The sequence below is a fragment of the Homarus americanus genome, unplaced genomic scaffold, assembly GCF_018991925.1.
Source record: "Homarus americanus isolate GMGI-L3 unplaced genomic scaffold, GMGI_Hamer_2.0 scaffold18703, whole genome shotgun sequence".
NCBI classification, from domain to species: Eukaryota; Metazoa; Arthropoda; class Malacostraca; order Decapoda; family Nephropidae; genus Homarus; species Homarus americanus.
This window is the reverse complement of record NW_024749779.1, coordinates 7,490,759-7,509,922: the sequence shown is the minus strand read 5'-3', so window position 1 is coordinate 7,509,922 and position 19,164 is coordinate 7,490,759. Positions and strand designations below refer to the sequence as shown.

The window sequence follows — 19,164 nt, the reverse complement described above, 5'->3', positions numbered from 1 at the left end:
ATCCTTTTACACGTCTCGGGATTCTCAAAGACTTATGTAGTGATATAATTCTGGGACAATATTTTCAAAAGCAACATAAGAGTCTAACTATTCAATTTGGAGGATCGGAACCAGACCTTACTATCAGCAATCAAAACTCATTTTGCGCGCTCTCAACACCTGCTGTTGATGAACCTTCACTCTTTGCTAATCTCTCTGCGAAATGTAAGCCAATAGCAACTAAATCAAGACTTTAGCAAAGATGATCAAGATTGCATCCAGAAAGAAACCTCCCGGCTGCTCTCAGAAGGCATCATCGAATTAAGCTTACCACCCTGGCATGCTCAAGTCGTAATTATTAAAGATCCTCGTCAGCGTCACAAGAAGAGACTATGCATTGACTTTTATCAAACCATTAATTAGTACACTGAGCTAGATGCTTATCCATTACCTCACACCGATGCTATTGCAATTGATCTTGCTAATTATAAGGTGATTTCTACCTTTAATCTGAAATGTGCCTCTCACCAAGTACCATTGGAGGAATCTGGCAGGGTGTATACTGCGTTTGAGGCAAATGGAAGACTGCACCAGTTTTGTCGGCTCCTGTTTGGAGTAAGAACGGTGTTGCTGCATTCCAACGAGAAATGGACAAATTAGTTGCTGAAGAAAACTTGAAAGACACCTTTCCCTATCTTGATAATATAACCATCGCAGGCCATGGCCAAAAAGAGCATGAAGATATTCTCCAAAAGTTCTTTGACGTTGTGAACTGTCGAAATTTAACTTTAAATGAATCCAAATCCATAAGACCTGTGAAAACAATCAATATCCTTGGATACTGGGTTGGGAAGGGCACCATCAAACCTGATTCAGAGAGACTTCGTCCTCTTTAAGAACTCCCTCCACCAACAAATCTAGGTTCCCTTCGTAGAGCCCTTGGAATGTTTGCTTACTATACAAAATGGATACCTTATTTCTCTGATAAAATACAACCGCTGATAAATGCGAAGTCTTTTCCATTCGAAGAATCAGCCATATGAGCCTTCAACCTCATCAAGAAATAAATGGGAAATACTACACTTCAATCCACAGATGAAAGCCTCCGATTTGTGGTTGAATGTGGTGACTCAGAAGTAGCTATCTCTGCTGTACTGAACCCAGGAGGCCGACCTGTAGCCTTTATGTCCACGACCCTAAAAGGTAGTGAATTGCACTATCCCCCTGTTGAAAAGGAGGCCACAGCTATCATAGAAGCAATGCGTAAATGGAGTCACTTTCTAGCTCGACATCATATTACTCTGATTACCGACCAGCGTTCAGTTGCCTTTATGCTTGATAACAGGAAGCGCACAAAAATCAAGAATAACAAAATACAAGAATGGAGAATAGAATTGGCATCATTCAGTTACATTATACAATACCGACCAGGCAAGGATAATGTGGCCCCTGATACCCTCACATGTGCCTTCTGCTGTTCTACTGTACTACATCAACATCAACTCTTGCTGATATTCATAAAGGAACTTTGTCATCCCGGGGTTACTCGTTTGCTACAGTTTGTAAGATCAAGAAATCTTCGCTTTTCTACTGAAGATGTAAAAAGAACATGCTCAAGTTGTAAGATCTGTGCAGAGTTAGAGCCACAATTCATTCCTCCACCGAATGACACTCTTATAAAGGCTACACAACCCTTGGAACAACTCCCTTCCTCGACACGGAACACATATATACTCCTAGTGGTTGAGGAGTATTCATGTTTCCCATTTGCATTTCCTTGTCCAAATATGCACTCTTCAACTGTAATCAAATGTCTTGACCAAGTATTTGCCCTTTGTGGTATGGCAAGTTTCATTCGCTCAGATCGAGGTTCATCTTTTATGTCGCGTGAACTCAAAGATAATCTTTCCCTCAAGGGGATAGCAACAACCAAAACGACATCTTACCATCCCATGGGAAACGGACAGGTTGAAAGGTACAATGCTATCATTTGGAAGGCTGTTCGTCTTGCCCTGAAGTCACACGACCTGCCGGACCAGAACTAGGAGGCTGTACTACCTGAAGCATTGCTCTCTATCAGATCTCTTCTGTCAACATCTACAAATACTACACACCATGAACGATTTTTTTGGGGGATTCCAGCGACGTTCGTCCCATGGCAATTCTCTACCTTCATGGCTAACAACCCCTGGCCCAGTACTGCTTCGAAGAATAGCCAGGTCTAGCAAAAGTGATTAAGTTGAACTAACCGATGTTAACCCAAATTACGCCCATGTACGGCTTCCTGATGGCCGTGAATCAACTGTATCTCTTCGTGACTTGGCTCCATGCCCCATCGGGCCTGTGTCACACATCGATGAAAAAGAAACTGTTGTTGGCGAAGACGCTGCTTGCCGTACATGATAATGTTGTCTATACAGAGATAATTGACCCAGTGACTACTAACGCTGAATTAGTGGAACAGAGCCTACGTTCGGTTCAAACAACGCCAGCTTTGAGAAGATCTACTCGAGTATCAAAGCCGCCTGAAAACTATGGATCATAATTTTTCCAGGCGGGAAGAATTATATAGTTTTCACTGTTAGGAGCATTTTATATATGTTCTGTTTTATGTTATATTTGTATTATAATAGTTTTCTTATGTTACTTGCGAAAGGACTTGATTAAAGCTTGTTTAATGGGCAAACAAGGAATACTTCATCCTACATTAAAGACTGTCTGAGTTAGGTGTGTTACGGTCATCTCCCCTTTCCCTCAATTTTTGTTTCAGTTACCCATTGTATTTAGTTTCTGTTGTTTCCCGTTTTACCTTAGAATCGAAATTCCAAGCTTATGGTAAAGAATTTGAAAAATGTCTTGATTATTTTATATAAGAAATGTATACTAGTATTTGTTTCATTATGTAAACTTTGTAGAATGTATTTTTATTCTTTATACAGTTATGAAAGACTGTAAGAAGCAGGTGTGAAGCATAAAAAGAATTAGAAATTATATGTTGATGAAACAAGAAAGTATTGGAACATTGTTTTAGTTTTGGCGGCACTCTCGGTAGCTAGGTTGAGGAGGATAGGAGGGTCAAGCTTGTGTGGTGCACATTTATCTATTATTATCTGGGTGGATAATTATCGTGTTAACTAAAGTGTAATCTAATATACTATAGGAATAGCCGTGTATGTGTGTGTGTTCTGGGCAGCCGAAATGGCACAATCGTTTTTCATCAAACTTGGTGTAAAAGTCGCAAAAAATTCGTAGAGTGGAACAAACCTGGTCCCATATCGATGGTTTCTTTAGGAAAAACTGAGCGGAATATAGAAACAATTTGGATAGAATTAATCGGCTGTAGGGAAAAATTAATCACAGGAGTAATATATAGACCTCCCAATCTTGATAGAGCTAATGAGAGACTTATCTGGGATGAAAAGCGAAGTGCTTCCATACACAACAAAGTCTGTATAGTAGGCGACTTTAACCTTGGCCAAATAGATTGGACTGACCTTACGGGTAACTCAGAATCAGAGGATTTTCTCGAAACGATCCAGGACTGTTTCCTAAGTCAAAATATAAACTCATTAGCAATGTCGAGGTAGGGAACGAGCTTACAAACAGCGATCACAAAGAAATTAGATTCCAGTTAGATTTTCAGGGCAGACGTAAGGAAAATTCCACTAAAGTACCAGATTTCAGAAGGGCAAACTTTGACAGTTTAAAGAGGTAGGTGAGGGAGGGGGGTGTCGTGCTTGGGGGTGAGCTACATGACCTCACATGAGGTGACCTCACTCAATGCACCCACAGAGGGCGACCTCACCGTACCAGGAGACCTGACGGTTGAGACTGACCTGATAATGAGATCTGAGACTGCCGAGTTCCACGACAATTTAAATATTGAGTTACTTAATGCACAAAGGCAGAACATACCATACAAAAACTCAGATTAGACAACAATGACCGTAAATGGATAAATAATTATTTTAAGAACATCATTGGCCAAAGGAAGGCTATAGGTAGAAGGATAAGTCGTGGCGAAATTTACCTCCGAGATTATTATAAGGTATTGGCGAGTAGGGTTAAAACCGAGATAAGGAAAGCCAAGAGGAATAATGAGGTCAGGAGAGCAAGGGAGGCGAAGACAAACCCCAAAAGATTCTACCAAATGTATCAAACTAAAACATGAGAAAAGATTGGACCAATACGGTCAAATACCGGCGAGCTCACTGGTAACGGCGTAGAAATGAGCAATAATCTGAATAAATATTTTTCAACAGTTTTCACCACCGAAAATTTAAACATGATACCCGAGGCACCGACTCTATTCAGAGATAGTGAGAATACAAATTAAGCGAGATAGTAGTGACTAGTAACGATGTTGGTAAGGAAATAGAGAAACTAAAGCCTAATAAGTCACCTGGTCCCGATGAGATATTTGCCAGAGTATTACAGGAATGTAAGGAAGAGCTTAGTATGCCCTTAGCAAAATTGTTTAACATGTCCTTAAGAACATGTGTAGTACCAGAATCCTGGAGGATAGCGAGTGTAATACCGATTTTCAAGAAGGGGGATAGATCACTATCCTCTAACTACCGCCCAATCAGTCTAACATCAATAGAAGGCAAATTTGGAAGCAATCATTTCAAACTCTATTCGAAATCACCTGGAGAAGCACAGATTGATCAATGATTCCCAGCATGGCTTCACAAGCGGACGTTCACGTCTAACTAATCTATTAACATTCTTTTCATCAGTTTTCGAATGGGTGGACGAGGGGCACAATTATGATGTGGTATATCTCGACTTAAGCAAAGCCTACGACAGAGTCCCCCACGAAAGACTAATTAAAAAGGTAGAAGCACATGGCATCAAAGGAAATATCCTTAAATGGATTAGGGCGTGGTTACAGGACAGGAAACAGCGAGTGAGCATTAAGGGCACGAAGTCCCATTGGAGCAACGTCACTAGTGGAGTTCCCCAAGGCTTAGTACTTGGACCATTATTATTTATTATATACATAAACGACATAGATATCGGCATAGACAGCAACATAAGGAAATTTGCGGACGACTCTAAAATAGGACGTGTTATTAAATCTGACGAGGACTCGGCAAAACTAAAGGAAGATCTAAAAAAAAATTTCGAATGGTCTGAAAAATGGCAGATGAAATTCACCGTGGACAAATGTAAAGTACTCAGTATAGGAGATGTAAACAGGAAAACCAGATACCAGATGATCAACGATGCCATAGAGAAATTCGACTGCGAGAGAGATTTAGGAGTAATGATAAGTAGGAACCTTAAGCCAAGTAAACAATGTGTTTTAGCTTGTAACAAGGCTAATAAGTACTTGGGTTCATACAAAGGAGTATTAGTTACAAGACTAGAGAGGTCATCCTAAAACTGTATCTTGAGCTTGTGAGACCACACCTGGATTACGCAGTTCAGTTCTGGTCACCGTATTACAGAATGGATATAGAATCCTTGGAAAGAATTCAGAGGAGAATGACAAGACTAATCCCGGGCATTAGGAACCTTGAGTATAGAGACAGGTTAAAGCATCTTAATTTGCACTCCCTCGAGAGACGTAGAGTGAGGGGCGACCTGATAGAGATGTATAAATGGAAGTCACGGCTAAACAAAGGTGACACTACAAAGGTACTCAAACTATCCAAGCAGGAGCAAACTCGTAACAATGGTTTTAAATTAGACAAATTTAGAGTTAGGCGCGAAATAGGTAAACACTGGTTTGGAAACAGAGTAGTGGATGAATGGAACAAGTTACCAAATATCATCATTAACTTGAATACGCTGAATAGCTTCAAACATAGGTTGGATGCTTATATGAGCAATAGATGTTGGGTGTAAACGGGACTGCCCAGTATGGGCCAATAGGCCCGCTGCAGTTTCCTCCATTCTTATCTTCTTATGTTCTTATAACCATTTTATTTACGCTGGTAAACGATGCAAGTCTACTGACTTGGCGCACCCTCATTCCCTGTAAGCTGTCTGCCCACGATTGCAGTTATTGCAGTTATCGTACGGCTCCTTCCTCCTCCCCCCACTTTTTTTCTTAGCCTACTTTTTTTTAATATTGTTTGGATTAGTAAAGGAAGGAAGATGAATGAATAGAAGAATAAAGAAGGGAAACAGATAAAAAGTTAGAGATAACAGGTGGGGGGAGCTGAGTTTCATCATGCGTGTGGATGCGAAGCTTCAACGTTACCAGACGACCTTACAGCTACAGTGTATACTTATTCCTGTGGCTCATGGAAAAGGAGAAGAGATAAAAAGATAATAACAGGAATGCATGGAGAAGATGACTACAATAGACACAGGGTGAATATAGACAGTGAAACAGACAGGGGGTTGACAAAAATAGACAGATTCATACATGCACAAATAGACAATATGGCAACTAACATGAGGGACAGACAGCTGACTGACTGGTTCACATTAGACAAACAGGCAGACACACGCCAACAACTGATAAGACAAACAGATTTGACGACACAAAGAGTACAGACGGGCTTATATTCAAATACCACGCAGACGAACAGACAGTTGGGATGGCAATAGACAGGACTGATAGACTTGAGACAGATTATAAGGCATTTATAAACAAGAATAACACCAAATTGACCATAGCTGCGTCAGTGAGGGTATCAGTGGTTCTCAACCTGGGGGCCATGGCCCCCAAGGGAGACACGGCAAGAATTTAGCCGAGCCACTGCGAGCTGTTATAAATTGTACGTTTTCAAATAATGTTGGGAATCTGAATTAAACAAAACTTGTATTACTTATTTTGACTTGGCAAAAGAGAATTTTCATTTTTTTTTGTCATTTTGTTTAATCATAACGACAATACAATTTTAATATTTACATACTCTGGTGCCATTTATATTTTTATTTTTTACGGATTATTTAAGATTTCACAGGTCCAGTCCTTGTCTGTGACAGGCGCTGGACCGAGCTGCTGAACTGAATTGTTCAGTACGTTTCCGTGTGTCATCCATTTGCAAGTGGTGATAGAACAGAATGATCTCAGTCTGGCCTGGGGTACCATCACGAAAACAGTGGAGTGTATTGTCTCTGAACCATATATGGTGTTTGAGCTTGACTCAAGCATAATATACTCCGTAATTGGTGTTACTTATTTTGTTTCATAATTCATGTGGTCGCTCCTTTACGTGGGTGAAATATTTTTACACTTCCTTTATTAATTATTTCCTTATCTATTGGTGCCATTGATGTTCATACTCATTCTTTACTTGAATAATCCTACCATTTTTAGTGCTAAATTGGTATAACTCACTAGTCTTCTCATTCTTCCAAGTTGGGCAGTGCTTTTCAAAGGAAGCGTGTTCTTGCTTACAGGAAGTACACTTCAGCTTGCTAGCTTGAGTATGAATGTTTACCTCTGTGCATGTTTGTGTATGACTGTATGTGTGCTTTATGTGTGAGTGCATGGGCGTGTTATGTATGTGAATGTGTGTGTGTGTGTGTGTGTGTGCCATTCTAACTCTTGTCCTATTTATCTATCCTTCTTTATCATTCTGTAGTCTTTATCACTTGTCTGTTTGTCTGTTCTGGGAGAAAAATGAAGGAGGCCACGAGGATGTTGAAAATTCCTCAAGGGGGGAATGGAGTGAAAAAGGTTGATACCACTGGGGTACGAGATCTTACATCCACAAGCGTAAATAATAAGACGCATTGAAAACTAACACCCTTGTGCGGAAAGAACATCGATGGTCTGTCAGTCATGTGAGATGGGCCTAAAACTGACTAACGTAGATGGTGACTTAACACAGGTGATGACTTAAGCAGATAATAAGTGATAATAATAAGTGACCTTGATTCTGGTTAGATTATAATCTAACCAGAATCAAGGTCACTTCTCTTCATAATATAATTTATCTCGGAATGATCATCGGTGATTCATAATATTGTTTTTTTTTATGATTTTAACCTCTCCTTATGGCGAATATTTCTTTAACTAATTATTCTAACATTTATTCTATTCCTTCTTATAGAATATTAGATACTGTAAGTATCACGACCATGATTATAACAACCACGACCATGATTATAACAACCAGGACTATGATTATAACAACCACGACCATGATTATAACAACCACGACCATGATTATTGCAACCACGACCATGATTATAACAACCACGACCATGATTATAACAACCACGACCATGATTATAACAACCACGACCATGATTATAACAATAACTATGATTATAACAACCAAAACCAAGATTATAACAACCACGGCTGTGATTATAACAAGCACCACCATGAATATAACAGCCACGACCATGATTATAACAACCACGACTATGATTATAACAATCACGACTATGATTATAACAACCACGACTATGATTATAACAACCACGACTATGATTATAACAACCACGATCATGATTATAACAACCACGACCATGATTATAACAACCAAGACCATGATTATAACAACCACGACTATGATTATAACAACCACTACTATGATTATAACTACCACTACTATGATTATAACAACCACGACCATGATTATAACAACCACGACCATGATTATAGCAACCACGACTATGAATATAACAACCACGACCATGATTATAGCAACCACGACTATGATTATAACAAGCACGACCACGAATATAACAAGCACGACCATGAATATAACAACCACGACCATGATTATAACAACCACGACCATAATTATAACAACCACGACGATGATTGTAACAACCACGACCATGATTACAACAACCACGACCATGATTATAACAACCGCGACCATGATTATAGCAACCACGAGCATGATTATAACAACCACGACCATGATTATAACAACCACGACTATGATTATAACAACCACAAACATGATTATAACAACCACGACCATGTTTATAATAACCACGACCATGATTATAACAACCACGAATACGATTATAACAACCACGACTATGATTATAACAACCAAGACTATGATCAAGATCACGACTATGATTATAACAACCACGACCTTGATTATAACAACCACGCCCATGATTATAAATACCACGACTATGATTATAACAACCAAGACCATGATTATAACAACCACGACCATCTGGAAAACGATGTGGCTGTACGCTGTCAGCGGGACTGTGGTTGCGCGCTAGCCAAGCACGAGCGTTCGAACTTTCACGCCTCGGAAAACTGTACCACTGAACTCGCCACCGGGCATGAAGGGTCCACGATCACTTGTATAGTCTAAACTCTAAAGAGTATTGTAGTAGTGGAGATAACATTATTCTAAGTGAATTGACTTGTGGCCTTTTGTATGCACATGGATGGAGAGCACATATTTATTATATTTTGTTGTAATTTTAAAGCTGTATTTTGATTAAACCAGTTTTAATGGGAACAGTGGTATTGAAATAAACACCTGCCAGCTGTCAGGAGGTTGTTAGCCAGATATAAGGTAAGGGTCTGTGTTTAACATTTAACATCTCTGTTAATAGAAGCTGTTATTTCAGAGTCTCCTTTGATATATTGGGCCTGTGGGCTGACTATACATCCTCTTGTGAGTCCTAGAAGAGGGGGTGAAGGTTGTAACATGGAAGCCTATGTCCGGGAGTGGATTGAGTCAAGTATACTGATTGTCCCAGTGTAACCAAGCTGTACCGAAGTGAGTGAAGGTTAGTTACTGTGCTCTTCTGTGGTATGCTGGTGAAGATTTCTGTCAACAAGTAAGTGTTAATACTTGTATAAAAATTGTGAGGTTAGGTGATTACTGTGAAAGAATGCAAACATGGCAGGAAATGTTGATAAATTTCAGGAAACCAATCATGTTCACTTTTTGTATCAGAGTAATAAGGAGGAACTAATTGAGGTGGCATCTAGGTATGAAATTTCTCTGAGGTCATATATCAAAAGTGATATGCAGAGAGATATTTAATTGATGAATTTTGTCTTTGTCAATATTGGAGGAAGTTGAAGGTGTTAGTAATTTTAGTGGTGGTCATAAACAGATAATTGAACAAGTGGCAATGGAAAGGTTAAAATTAGAATTTGAATTTAAGAAAATGTAATTACAGGCAGAAAAGGAGAAGATACAGGCAGATAAAGAGGTAGAACTCAGGAAATTAGAAGTACAGGAGAGGACAGGTATAAGGAGAGGAAATGGAGATAAAGATAATAGAGTATGTCATTTACCTGAATTTGTGGAAGAAGAAACTGAAGACTTCTTCATTCAGTTTGAAAAAGTTGCAACTATTAAAGAATGGGACAAAGGAGTGACTGGGCAATATTGGTGCTGAGTAAATTTAAGGGTAAGGCCAGAGTGGAGTATGCGTATCTGAGTATGTCAGAATCTGTGGATTATGAGACTGTTAAAGAAGCAGTGTTGAAGACGGTGGAAATGGATCCAGGAGTGTACAGGAGAAGGTTTAGGGACATTAGGAAAATGTGTGGACAAACTCATCTTGAAGTGGCTAGAGAATGTAGAATGAGATTTGATAGATGGTGTAAGTCTGAGGAAGTAAAGACTGTGGATGACATAAGACAGTTAGTCCTGTTGGAACATTTTAAAAATCTTGTGCACCCTGAGATTAAGTATGAAATAAGTAAGAATAGAGTGAAGAATTTGATGGATGCTGCTAGGTTGGCTGACCAGTTAGCAGTGGTACACAAAATGTATAAGGAGGAGGTGTCACATAAACAAGGTGGAGTAAGGCTTAATAGAAGCCAGAATTATGACAAAAATCATAAGTATCTGAACTATTCAAATGTTAAGCAACCTAGTCCAAATTATTCTAAGCGAGGTCCACCTAACCAGGTGTCACAAAATACTGTAGGTATAGATCACAAGGACAAACACAATATAAACATCCAAGACCTCAGTCCAACAGGAGAGAACACAATAAAATGTTTTGCATGTGGAGAAATTGGCCATGCTAAATATCTGTGTCAGAGTGGTCCAAAGTCTGCGGCATTAACTGTTGCGGAAAGACCGCGGAATATTTGTAATGTAAGAGGTAACGATTACTGTGTGAGTAACCCAAAATCTGTGAATTTTGAGCCATTTATTACTGAAGGGAAGGTTGGGATTAAATGTAGTCCCGAGAAGAAAATTATAATATTTAGAGATTCTGGAGCAAATCAGAGTTTGATTTTGAAAAATGTTTTAGAGTTGACAGATGAGTCTTACTCTGGTGAAGAAGTAAAGTTAAGAGGATTTGGGTCAGGGATGACTGTCCCATTACATAATGTAAATCTTGAGAGTGGATTTGTGAGTGGCATTGTAAAAGTTGGGGTAAGTGTTGAACTTCCCGTACCTGGAGTACAGATGTTATTGGGTAATGATTTGGCTGGCGACACTGTGGTCCCAGAGCCTATTATGTGTGAAAATCCATTTGATGAAGAGGCTACTGTAGAGGTGAACCATGTTGTGAAAAATGAAGATGTGTTGGATGATTCAAAGAAATGTACAGTATAATGAAATTGTGTACCCAGCTTATGTTGTGACCAGGGCAATGTCAAAGAGAAGAGTAGAGTTTGATAACGATTTGGGAATAGATAATATATTTGGTAAAGAAGATGTTGTGACCAGAGATAATACAGTAGAGTTGGGAAATAATAAGGAGTGTACTGTAGAAGCAAAAATTGATGTACTACCAGATTTTGTTGTGGACAAGGGGGAATTAGTAAGGTTACAGAAGAGTGACGAGAGTTTGAGGGAATGTTGGAGTGAAGATAAGAGAAATGAGTGTGAGAGTGATGTATCAATTGGATTTTGTATACAAAGTGGAGGCCTGCTTATGTTTCAGCATCTGATCATTGGGAGGATAGGAAGCAGATTGTTATTCCAAAAGAATATAGGGAACATGTTATTGCTTTATCCCATGATTCTTGTTTGTCTGGACATTTGGGAGTCAGGAAGACAACTGACAGGCTACTAACTCATTTTTATTGGCCTAATATAAAGAAAATGCATCTGAGTACTGTAAAACTTGTGAGATGGGTCAGAAAGTGGGCAAACCCAACCAGATTATACAACCGGCACCACTGAAGCAAATTTTTGCATTTTGTAAGCCTTCTAGCAAAATTGTAATTGATTGTGTAGGTCCTTTGCCTAAAACACGGAACGGAAATAATTACCTGTTGACAATATTGTTTCTGTCTACAGATTTCCAGAAGCTGTACCATTACGTAGCATACATTCTAAAAATATTGTAAGAGAGCTAGTGAGATATTTCTCCAAGGTAGGCCCGGCTGAAATTATTCAGTCAGACCAGGGAAGTAATTTCACTTCAGGAATATTTAAATCAATATTAAAGGGATTAGACATAACGCCAAATTTGTCAAGTGCTTATGACCCGCAAAGCCAAGGAGTTGTGGAGAGATTCCATCAAACTTAAAAAAATACTTTAAGAATCTATTGTGAGGAATTGTCTGTAGATTGGGATGAAGGTGTGTCTTTAGCGTTGTTTGCCATTAGAGATGCTGCACAGGAGTCTACAGGTTTTAGCCCATTTGAGTTGGTATATGGACATGGAGTGAGAGGTCCATTAAGTATGCTGAAGGAGAAGTGGATTGGGAAAAGTGATTCTCATGGGTTATTGAAGTATGTGTCAGGTTTCAAAAACAGATTGTTTAGGGCGAGAGAGATTGCTGCAGAAAATTTAAAAGAGAGTCAGGAAGATATGAAAAGGTGGTATGACAAGAAGTCTAGGAGCAGAGAGTTCAAACCTGGTGACCAAGTGTTGGTATTTATTGCCACAAGCAGGAAGTCCACTGAAAGCCAGATTTTGTGGTCCCTGGGTGATTGGAAAAAAAGTGGGAATATCTAACTACATTGTAAATACTCCAGGAAGACGCAAGTCAAACCAATTGTGTCATGTAAACATGATAAAACCACATTATGATAGAAATTCTACAGAAAATGAAGTGAAGAACAAGGTGAATTGTCTATGTGTCAGGTCTGTGATGAAAAGATGATAGATGAAAGTGAAGATATGAAGTTGGGGAGATGTGAAAATAAACTGTTAAATAATTCAGGTGTGTTGAATAATTTAGAAAAGAAACTTGATCATTTAGGAACTGAGAAGAGAAATCAAATCATACAAATTGTACATAAGTTTAGGTCTTTGTTTTCTGATGTTCCTAGCAGAACTGAGGTATTACAGCATGATGTTCAGGTTGGAAATACAACACGCATTAAGCAACACCCATGTAGAGTGATTCCTAAGATGAGAGAGAAAATGAGAAAAGAAGTACAGTATAGTCTTGATAATGATATGATTGAAAGAAGTAACAGTCCTTGGAGTTCACCCTGCGTATTGGTGACTAAGCCTGATGGTATTTCATATAGATTTTGTACTGATTACAGAAAAGTAAATAATGTAACCAAAGCTGACTCATATCGTATTCCAAGAGTGGATGATTGTGTTGACCAGATAGGAGATGCTAAATTTGTAACTAAGATGGATTTGTTGAAAGGATATTGGGAAGTACCACTGACTGAAAGAGCGAAAGAAATGTCTGCATTTGTGACTATGGATGGCTTATATCAGTATAAAGTGTTACCCTTTGTGTATGAAAAACAGCGGTAGTACTTTCCAAAGATTAGTTAATCAATTATTTTATGATGTTAAAGGTTGTTCTGTGTATATAGATGATATTATACTGTATTCAAAAACTTGGGAAGAACATTTGTATTTAATCAGAGAAGTATTTAACAAATTGAATCAAGCAAACATGACTGTAAGCCTTGTGAAGAGTGAATTTGCTGAAGCAACTGTAGAATATCTAGGTTATGTTGTTGGTCAGGGAAGTGTCAAACCAATTAATGCTAAGGTGGAAAGTATTGTGAAACTTCTTGCACCTACAAATAGAAGAAAATTAATAAATTTCTGGGTATGAGTGGATATTATCGTAGGTTTTGTAATAACTTTTCAACCATTGCTTTACCATTAACCAATCTGTTGTCAAAGAAAGTCAAATTTGTGTGGAGTGTTCATTGTGATGAAGCTTTTAATAAATTGAAACAGATACTTATTAGTGCACCCATACTTTCTACTCCAAATTATGATAAACCATTTAAATTGTATGTACATGCTAGTGATTATGGAGCTGGTGGAGTCTTAATGCAAGAGAAAGATGATGTTGAGTATCCTATTTGTTATTTTTCAAAGAAGTTTCTTTTGTATCAAAAAACCTCTAGTAAAATTGAGAAAGAAACATTAGCATTGATTTTAAGTTTGAACCATTTTGATGTTCATTTGAGGGGGTCAGGCATACCGATCCAAGTGTTTACGGATCACAATCCCCTTGTATTTTTGCACAAGATGAAAAATGTAAACCAACGTTTGACAAAGTGGAATCTATTGTTCCAAGATTATGATTTGATTATTAAACATGTGAAAGGAAAGTTGAATGTCGTGGCTGATGCACTGTCCCGCATTCCAGTTAGTCATGAGTCATCCTGCTGCTGACTCATTCCTCTTTTGGGAGGGGGATGTTACGGTCATCTCTCATTTCCCTCAATATTTGTTTCAGTTACCCATTGTATTTAGTTTCTATTGTGTCCCGATTTTCTTTAGAATCGAAATTCCAAGCTAATGGTAAAGACTTTAAATAATGTCTTGATTCTTTTATATAAGTTTGTATACTAGTATTTGTTTCATTATGTAAGCTTTGTAGAATGTATTTTCATTCTTTATACAGCTATGAAAGACTGTAAGAAGCAGGAGTGGAGTATATAAAAAAAAATGATATGTTGATGAAAAAATAATTTATTGGAACATTGTTTTGGTTTTGGCAGCACTCTCGGAGCTAGGTTGAGGAGGATAGGAGGGTCAAGCTTATGTGGTGCACATTTATCAATTATTATCTGGGCAATCATGGATAATTCTGGTGTTAACTAAAGTGTAATATGTTCATATAGTCTAAAGAGTATTGTAGTATTGAGAGAGTACTGCATTTGGTGGCGATAACATTATTCTAAGTGAATTGACTTGTGGCCTTTTGTATGCACATGGATGGAGAGCACATATTTATTATATTTTGTTGTAATTTTAAAGCTGTGTTTTGATTAAACCAGTTTTAATGGGAACAGTGGTATTGAAATAAACACCTGTCAGCTGTCAAGAGGTTGTTAGCCAGAAATAAGATAAGGGTCTGTGTTTAACATCCTCTAGATGAGTCAGAGTCTAGAAGTGAGTCCTAGAAGAGGGTGTGAAGGTTGTAACAGGTGCCAGTCGGACGGTGTTCTTCTTCTTCTTCTTCTGTGACTTCCACGTTGTTGCCTTTACTTCTCCCAGAATAGTGTTCTTGGCGTCACAATAGATGTATCGGATCACAAACTTCTCCAAGTCATCGAGTACCTCTTTGGGACTTGCAGCTCTGTGTCACATGATGAAAAAAGGTCACGTTCCTCCTTAGAACTTTGGACGAGATCTGCCACCAGTTTCTTGCTGGTGCCATAGACGCCAGAGTTATGATCGCATCCTGTGAGAACATGAATTAGAATGATGCAGGCTGCCATTTCCCCATCGCATAAACTTCGAGAGGTGATGAATCGTGTCTTCCTCTTCAGACGTAATATTCCTGATATTTGCTGGGCAACATAAGCTGCATGCACGTAGTTATCGGTGTGTTCTGTATCAAGAATGACAGCTTCTGTATAGCCCTCAGACCGGAGGACACTATAGATGAAAATCATTGCAGTGTCAGCCTCTACAGGGGAACGGACTGTTCTCTACTGAGGTTTTTCGCACTGGTGCCTATACAGTAGAAGATTTCGACAGCAGATGTGTTTACAGTGCTCTGAAATCCAGCCTGCAGAAATGCCTGCAAACGGATCTTATTTCTGCTTTTCCCATAAGAAGGTCTTTGATTGCAGGAAACTTATCTTCTGACTTCATGTAAATGTTACTGATTGATGCACTCTTCTGACGCCGCATGCGTTTACTGTCTTTGATTGTTCATCTCTGGTCGTTTGGGTCATTCACGCAAATAATCCGCTCTCCATTTTTATGCTTTGTCAGAACTGTGCGCACCACCTTCTTTCTATAATTATCTCATAATGTGCATTTGGCACCACCACTCTTCTTTCGATCTTCAGTGGTTGGGACAACCAGGCTCCAAATTAAGCCAATGTCAATGATCGACGTGTATGTATCGGGTTCATGTATGGGTGTCATCGAGACTTTCTTTTGCAACTTGCTTTTTGTAACCTTCCGAATCATGCCATTAGTGGTGAAGATCGACAGACTCTCTTCTGTGACATGATACTGTAACACCTGTTCAAGTTTGAGGGAACCACTCTCTTCAGTTAGGACAAGAACGGAAGCCATGGCTTTTGTTTCCATTTCCTCTGTCTTTACTTTCATAGTATTGCTGTTGGTCCTTTTGACTTCGTTGGTAGTAAAGCCTTGGATTCTGCTTTTCGGCATTCGGTCGTTCAGTGACTTCACCTTGGAATAAGCTCTATATCTTGGAAATTCCTCCAATTTTTCCATGCCATCTACCTTTGCAGATTTCAAGTCAGCAGCGACCATTTCAGAAGCCGGAATTCCTAACTGCAAAGAACCAACTGTCTAATTGGTATGGTCAAATGGATCGCATTTGAATTCAGTGAGACACTCACTCAGATCTGCAACAGCTTTTTCACCAATCTTGATTTTACTCGCAGAGGAAACGGCATGCTTCATAACAATCAGTCATCACCTCCACTTAAGTGATCAAACTACCTCAGTTTTCTGCTGAACCACCCAAACCTCCAATTCCACCCCTCACCCATCGGGCATGGATGGCATTTGTTAGATTGGCCTGTGCCTGCCTGTCTGCTACACCCTGCTACCACTTCCCACATGATGAAGACACAGACACAGACAGTGAAAGTGAAAATGGAGATGCTGCTGATGGTGACAGTGATTCAAATGGCAGCAGTGGTTCAAGCAGTGACAGCGACAATGATGCTTAAAATGTATGCTATTATTGTAGCAAAGCATAAAAATGGATTTTTGTTTAATTTTATTCAGAATATACTACAGATACTGAGATCACAAATTTTTCTTACATGATGGCATTACTTTAATGAAATCAGTAACCATGATGTTCCCACCCATTTTTATGAGATTTCAAAGTGAAACTGATTTGTATAAAGGATCGAGGTGAACTCAGAAGTAAGATGGACTATCTTATCCAATATGCCAGGCTGGAACTAGTGACATATAGCTCGGTTGGTTCCTTAGTTATATCGTTTACCCATTTTCAACCTTGGCGACGGCCGCCATCTTTGATTTGGAGGTCAAGATTGTTCCCCCCCCCAAAAAAAATTTACCCTCCCATCAGATTTCTCACCTCAAAATTTGTGGAAAATGTTCCCTTATTAGCGAAAATGACCACCACCGCCATTTCGGAATTTGCGCTCCCGCGGAGTTAGCTGACATTTCTCAGAGGTATGTACTATCGTGCACCAAAGTCGTGTCCACTACCCAACCACAGTAAGGATTCGAATAGCCTTGAGTCTGAAGTTTCGAAACAACTGGGGGAAATGCTATGGTCAGCCAACAGATGTCGCCCACTGTAGTGTGTGTGGGGAAATAGAGGAGGTGGGGGTTAGTCTAGTAACAGGCTGTGTATAGGTGGAGCATAACATCGTGAATTCCGCAATCACTGATAACAATAAAAATGTCATGAAGATAGTTAATATTATTAAGCATGGTGAGAGATGTGTAACTGGTAAATAAAAGCACTACAACGACAATATCTCTGCCGTTCATGGCTACGTCGGTGAGACTGATGGGCACACCAGTAATTAATTCTCCTTGACTACCAGTAATGGTAGTCACGGAGAATACACAAGTTGTTATCAAGGTTGGTGCCATCCACACCAGAGGAAGGAGATGATGTCGAACACTGAAACATGCTGAGGTATCATTCCTACCATCGTCATCACCAACAGGTAAGTCACATTAATTTGTCAGCATAGCCCATGTCGTCCTTATACTATTGCAGGGTGTCCCATGAGTGACAGCAGATATTTGTAGAGGTGAAAGAATATGTGATATTGAGCCACCACATCTCTATTTCCATCCGTTTCCCTCTATCTATAATAAAAAGTGTAACCCTACTCAGAAAAAATAATGAATGGGCCCTCCAAACAAATTAAAGATGAGGTGCACCCCACCCAAATAGGGATGGGCCCTCCATTTCCTTTTCTCCCCTTTCATCGCCCCAGTCACCCCAACCTACCACCCAATACCATGCAGTGGGCAGAAGGCCACACACTTTCTCTCCTCCTAAAAGTCTGTTCCGTTTAACCTACATTCTTTCACTACTAAACCTTCTTCCCCCTTTCCTATATGTCGCTATCGCTATTGGTATCTCCTGCCTCGACTCCGCCATTTGTAATGGTTGCCTTGCTTATTCTGTAAAATCCACCTCACGGCTAAACGTAAACCGAAAAATCCATATATGTATAGAAGTTTTATACTCAAAATCACATATTCTTTCACCTCTACAAATATCTGCTGTAATTAGTGGGATACCCTATTATAATTTTATGACACTTGTTATATGACCTCCTTAGTTAACTTCACCATAAAAATATGGTGTTTGATGTGCTATGCATTTGCTGCATGTTACCTTACTCGGTTATGTTACAGCCCCAGTTGCAACCTGGGAGTTTGGGTTGGGTAATGTAGTATTTTGAGCAGAAATGGAATTCAGAACGACTCAATGAACATGAAGAAAAACGTTTTTATATAACGAACCCTAATGTAATGTAACCTATTACAGTTATATGTAATCTGGGACGAACATGTCATAGCTGAAAATTGTCAAATAAATTTGTAAAGCAGTGGAAAACCATATATTTTGATTATCGGCGAGGCTAACTACCTATAAAAAATTAATATTTGACGATTGGCAAAAGTCCTGGGAAAATAAACCAACAAGTCATGAGCTAAAAATGATCAAATTATCAGTTTATCCTTGGTCATCACCAAAACAATCCTCTCGACATCACGAAACTATTCTGAATCGTCTAAGAATTGGGCATATGCGATTGATGCATGGCCAACTCATGTCTTCCCCTAATGGAGCCCCACCTATATGCTCCAACTGCTGAACACAAATAACAGTCCAACGTGTTCTCATTGAATGCCCTATTTATAATCAGTATCGAACAA

At 39.1% G+C, this 19,164-nt stretch overlaps 2 protein-coding genes across 2 annotated transcripts; both read left to right on the top strand.

The window, feature by feature from the left end:
* Nucleotides 1-1,046: 1,046 nt before the first annotated feature.
* Nucleotides 1,047-2,024, top strand: LOC121853847. Its single transcript, XM_042348223.1, has one exon. It carries the CDS (start codon nt 1,047-1,049, stop codon nt 2,022-2,024), a length of 978 nt encoding a protein of 325 aa, XP_042204157.1.
* An 8,304-nt stretch (nt 2,025-10,328) lies between these two features.
* On the top strand, nt 10,329-11,462 carry LOC121853846. Its single transcript, XM_042348222.1, has one exon. It carries the CDS (start codon nt 10,329-10,331, stop codon nt 11,460-11,462), a length of 1,134 nt encoding a protein of 377 aa, XP_042204156.1.
* The last annotated feature ends 7,702 nt before the right edge of the window (nt 11,463-19,164 follow it).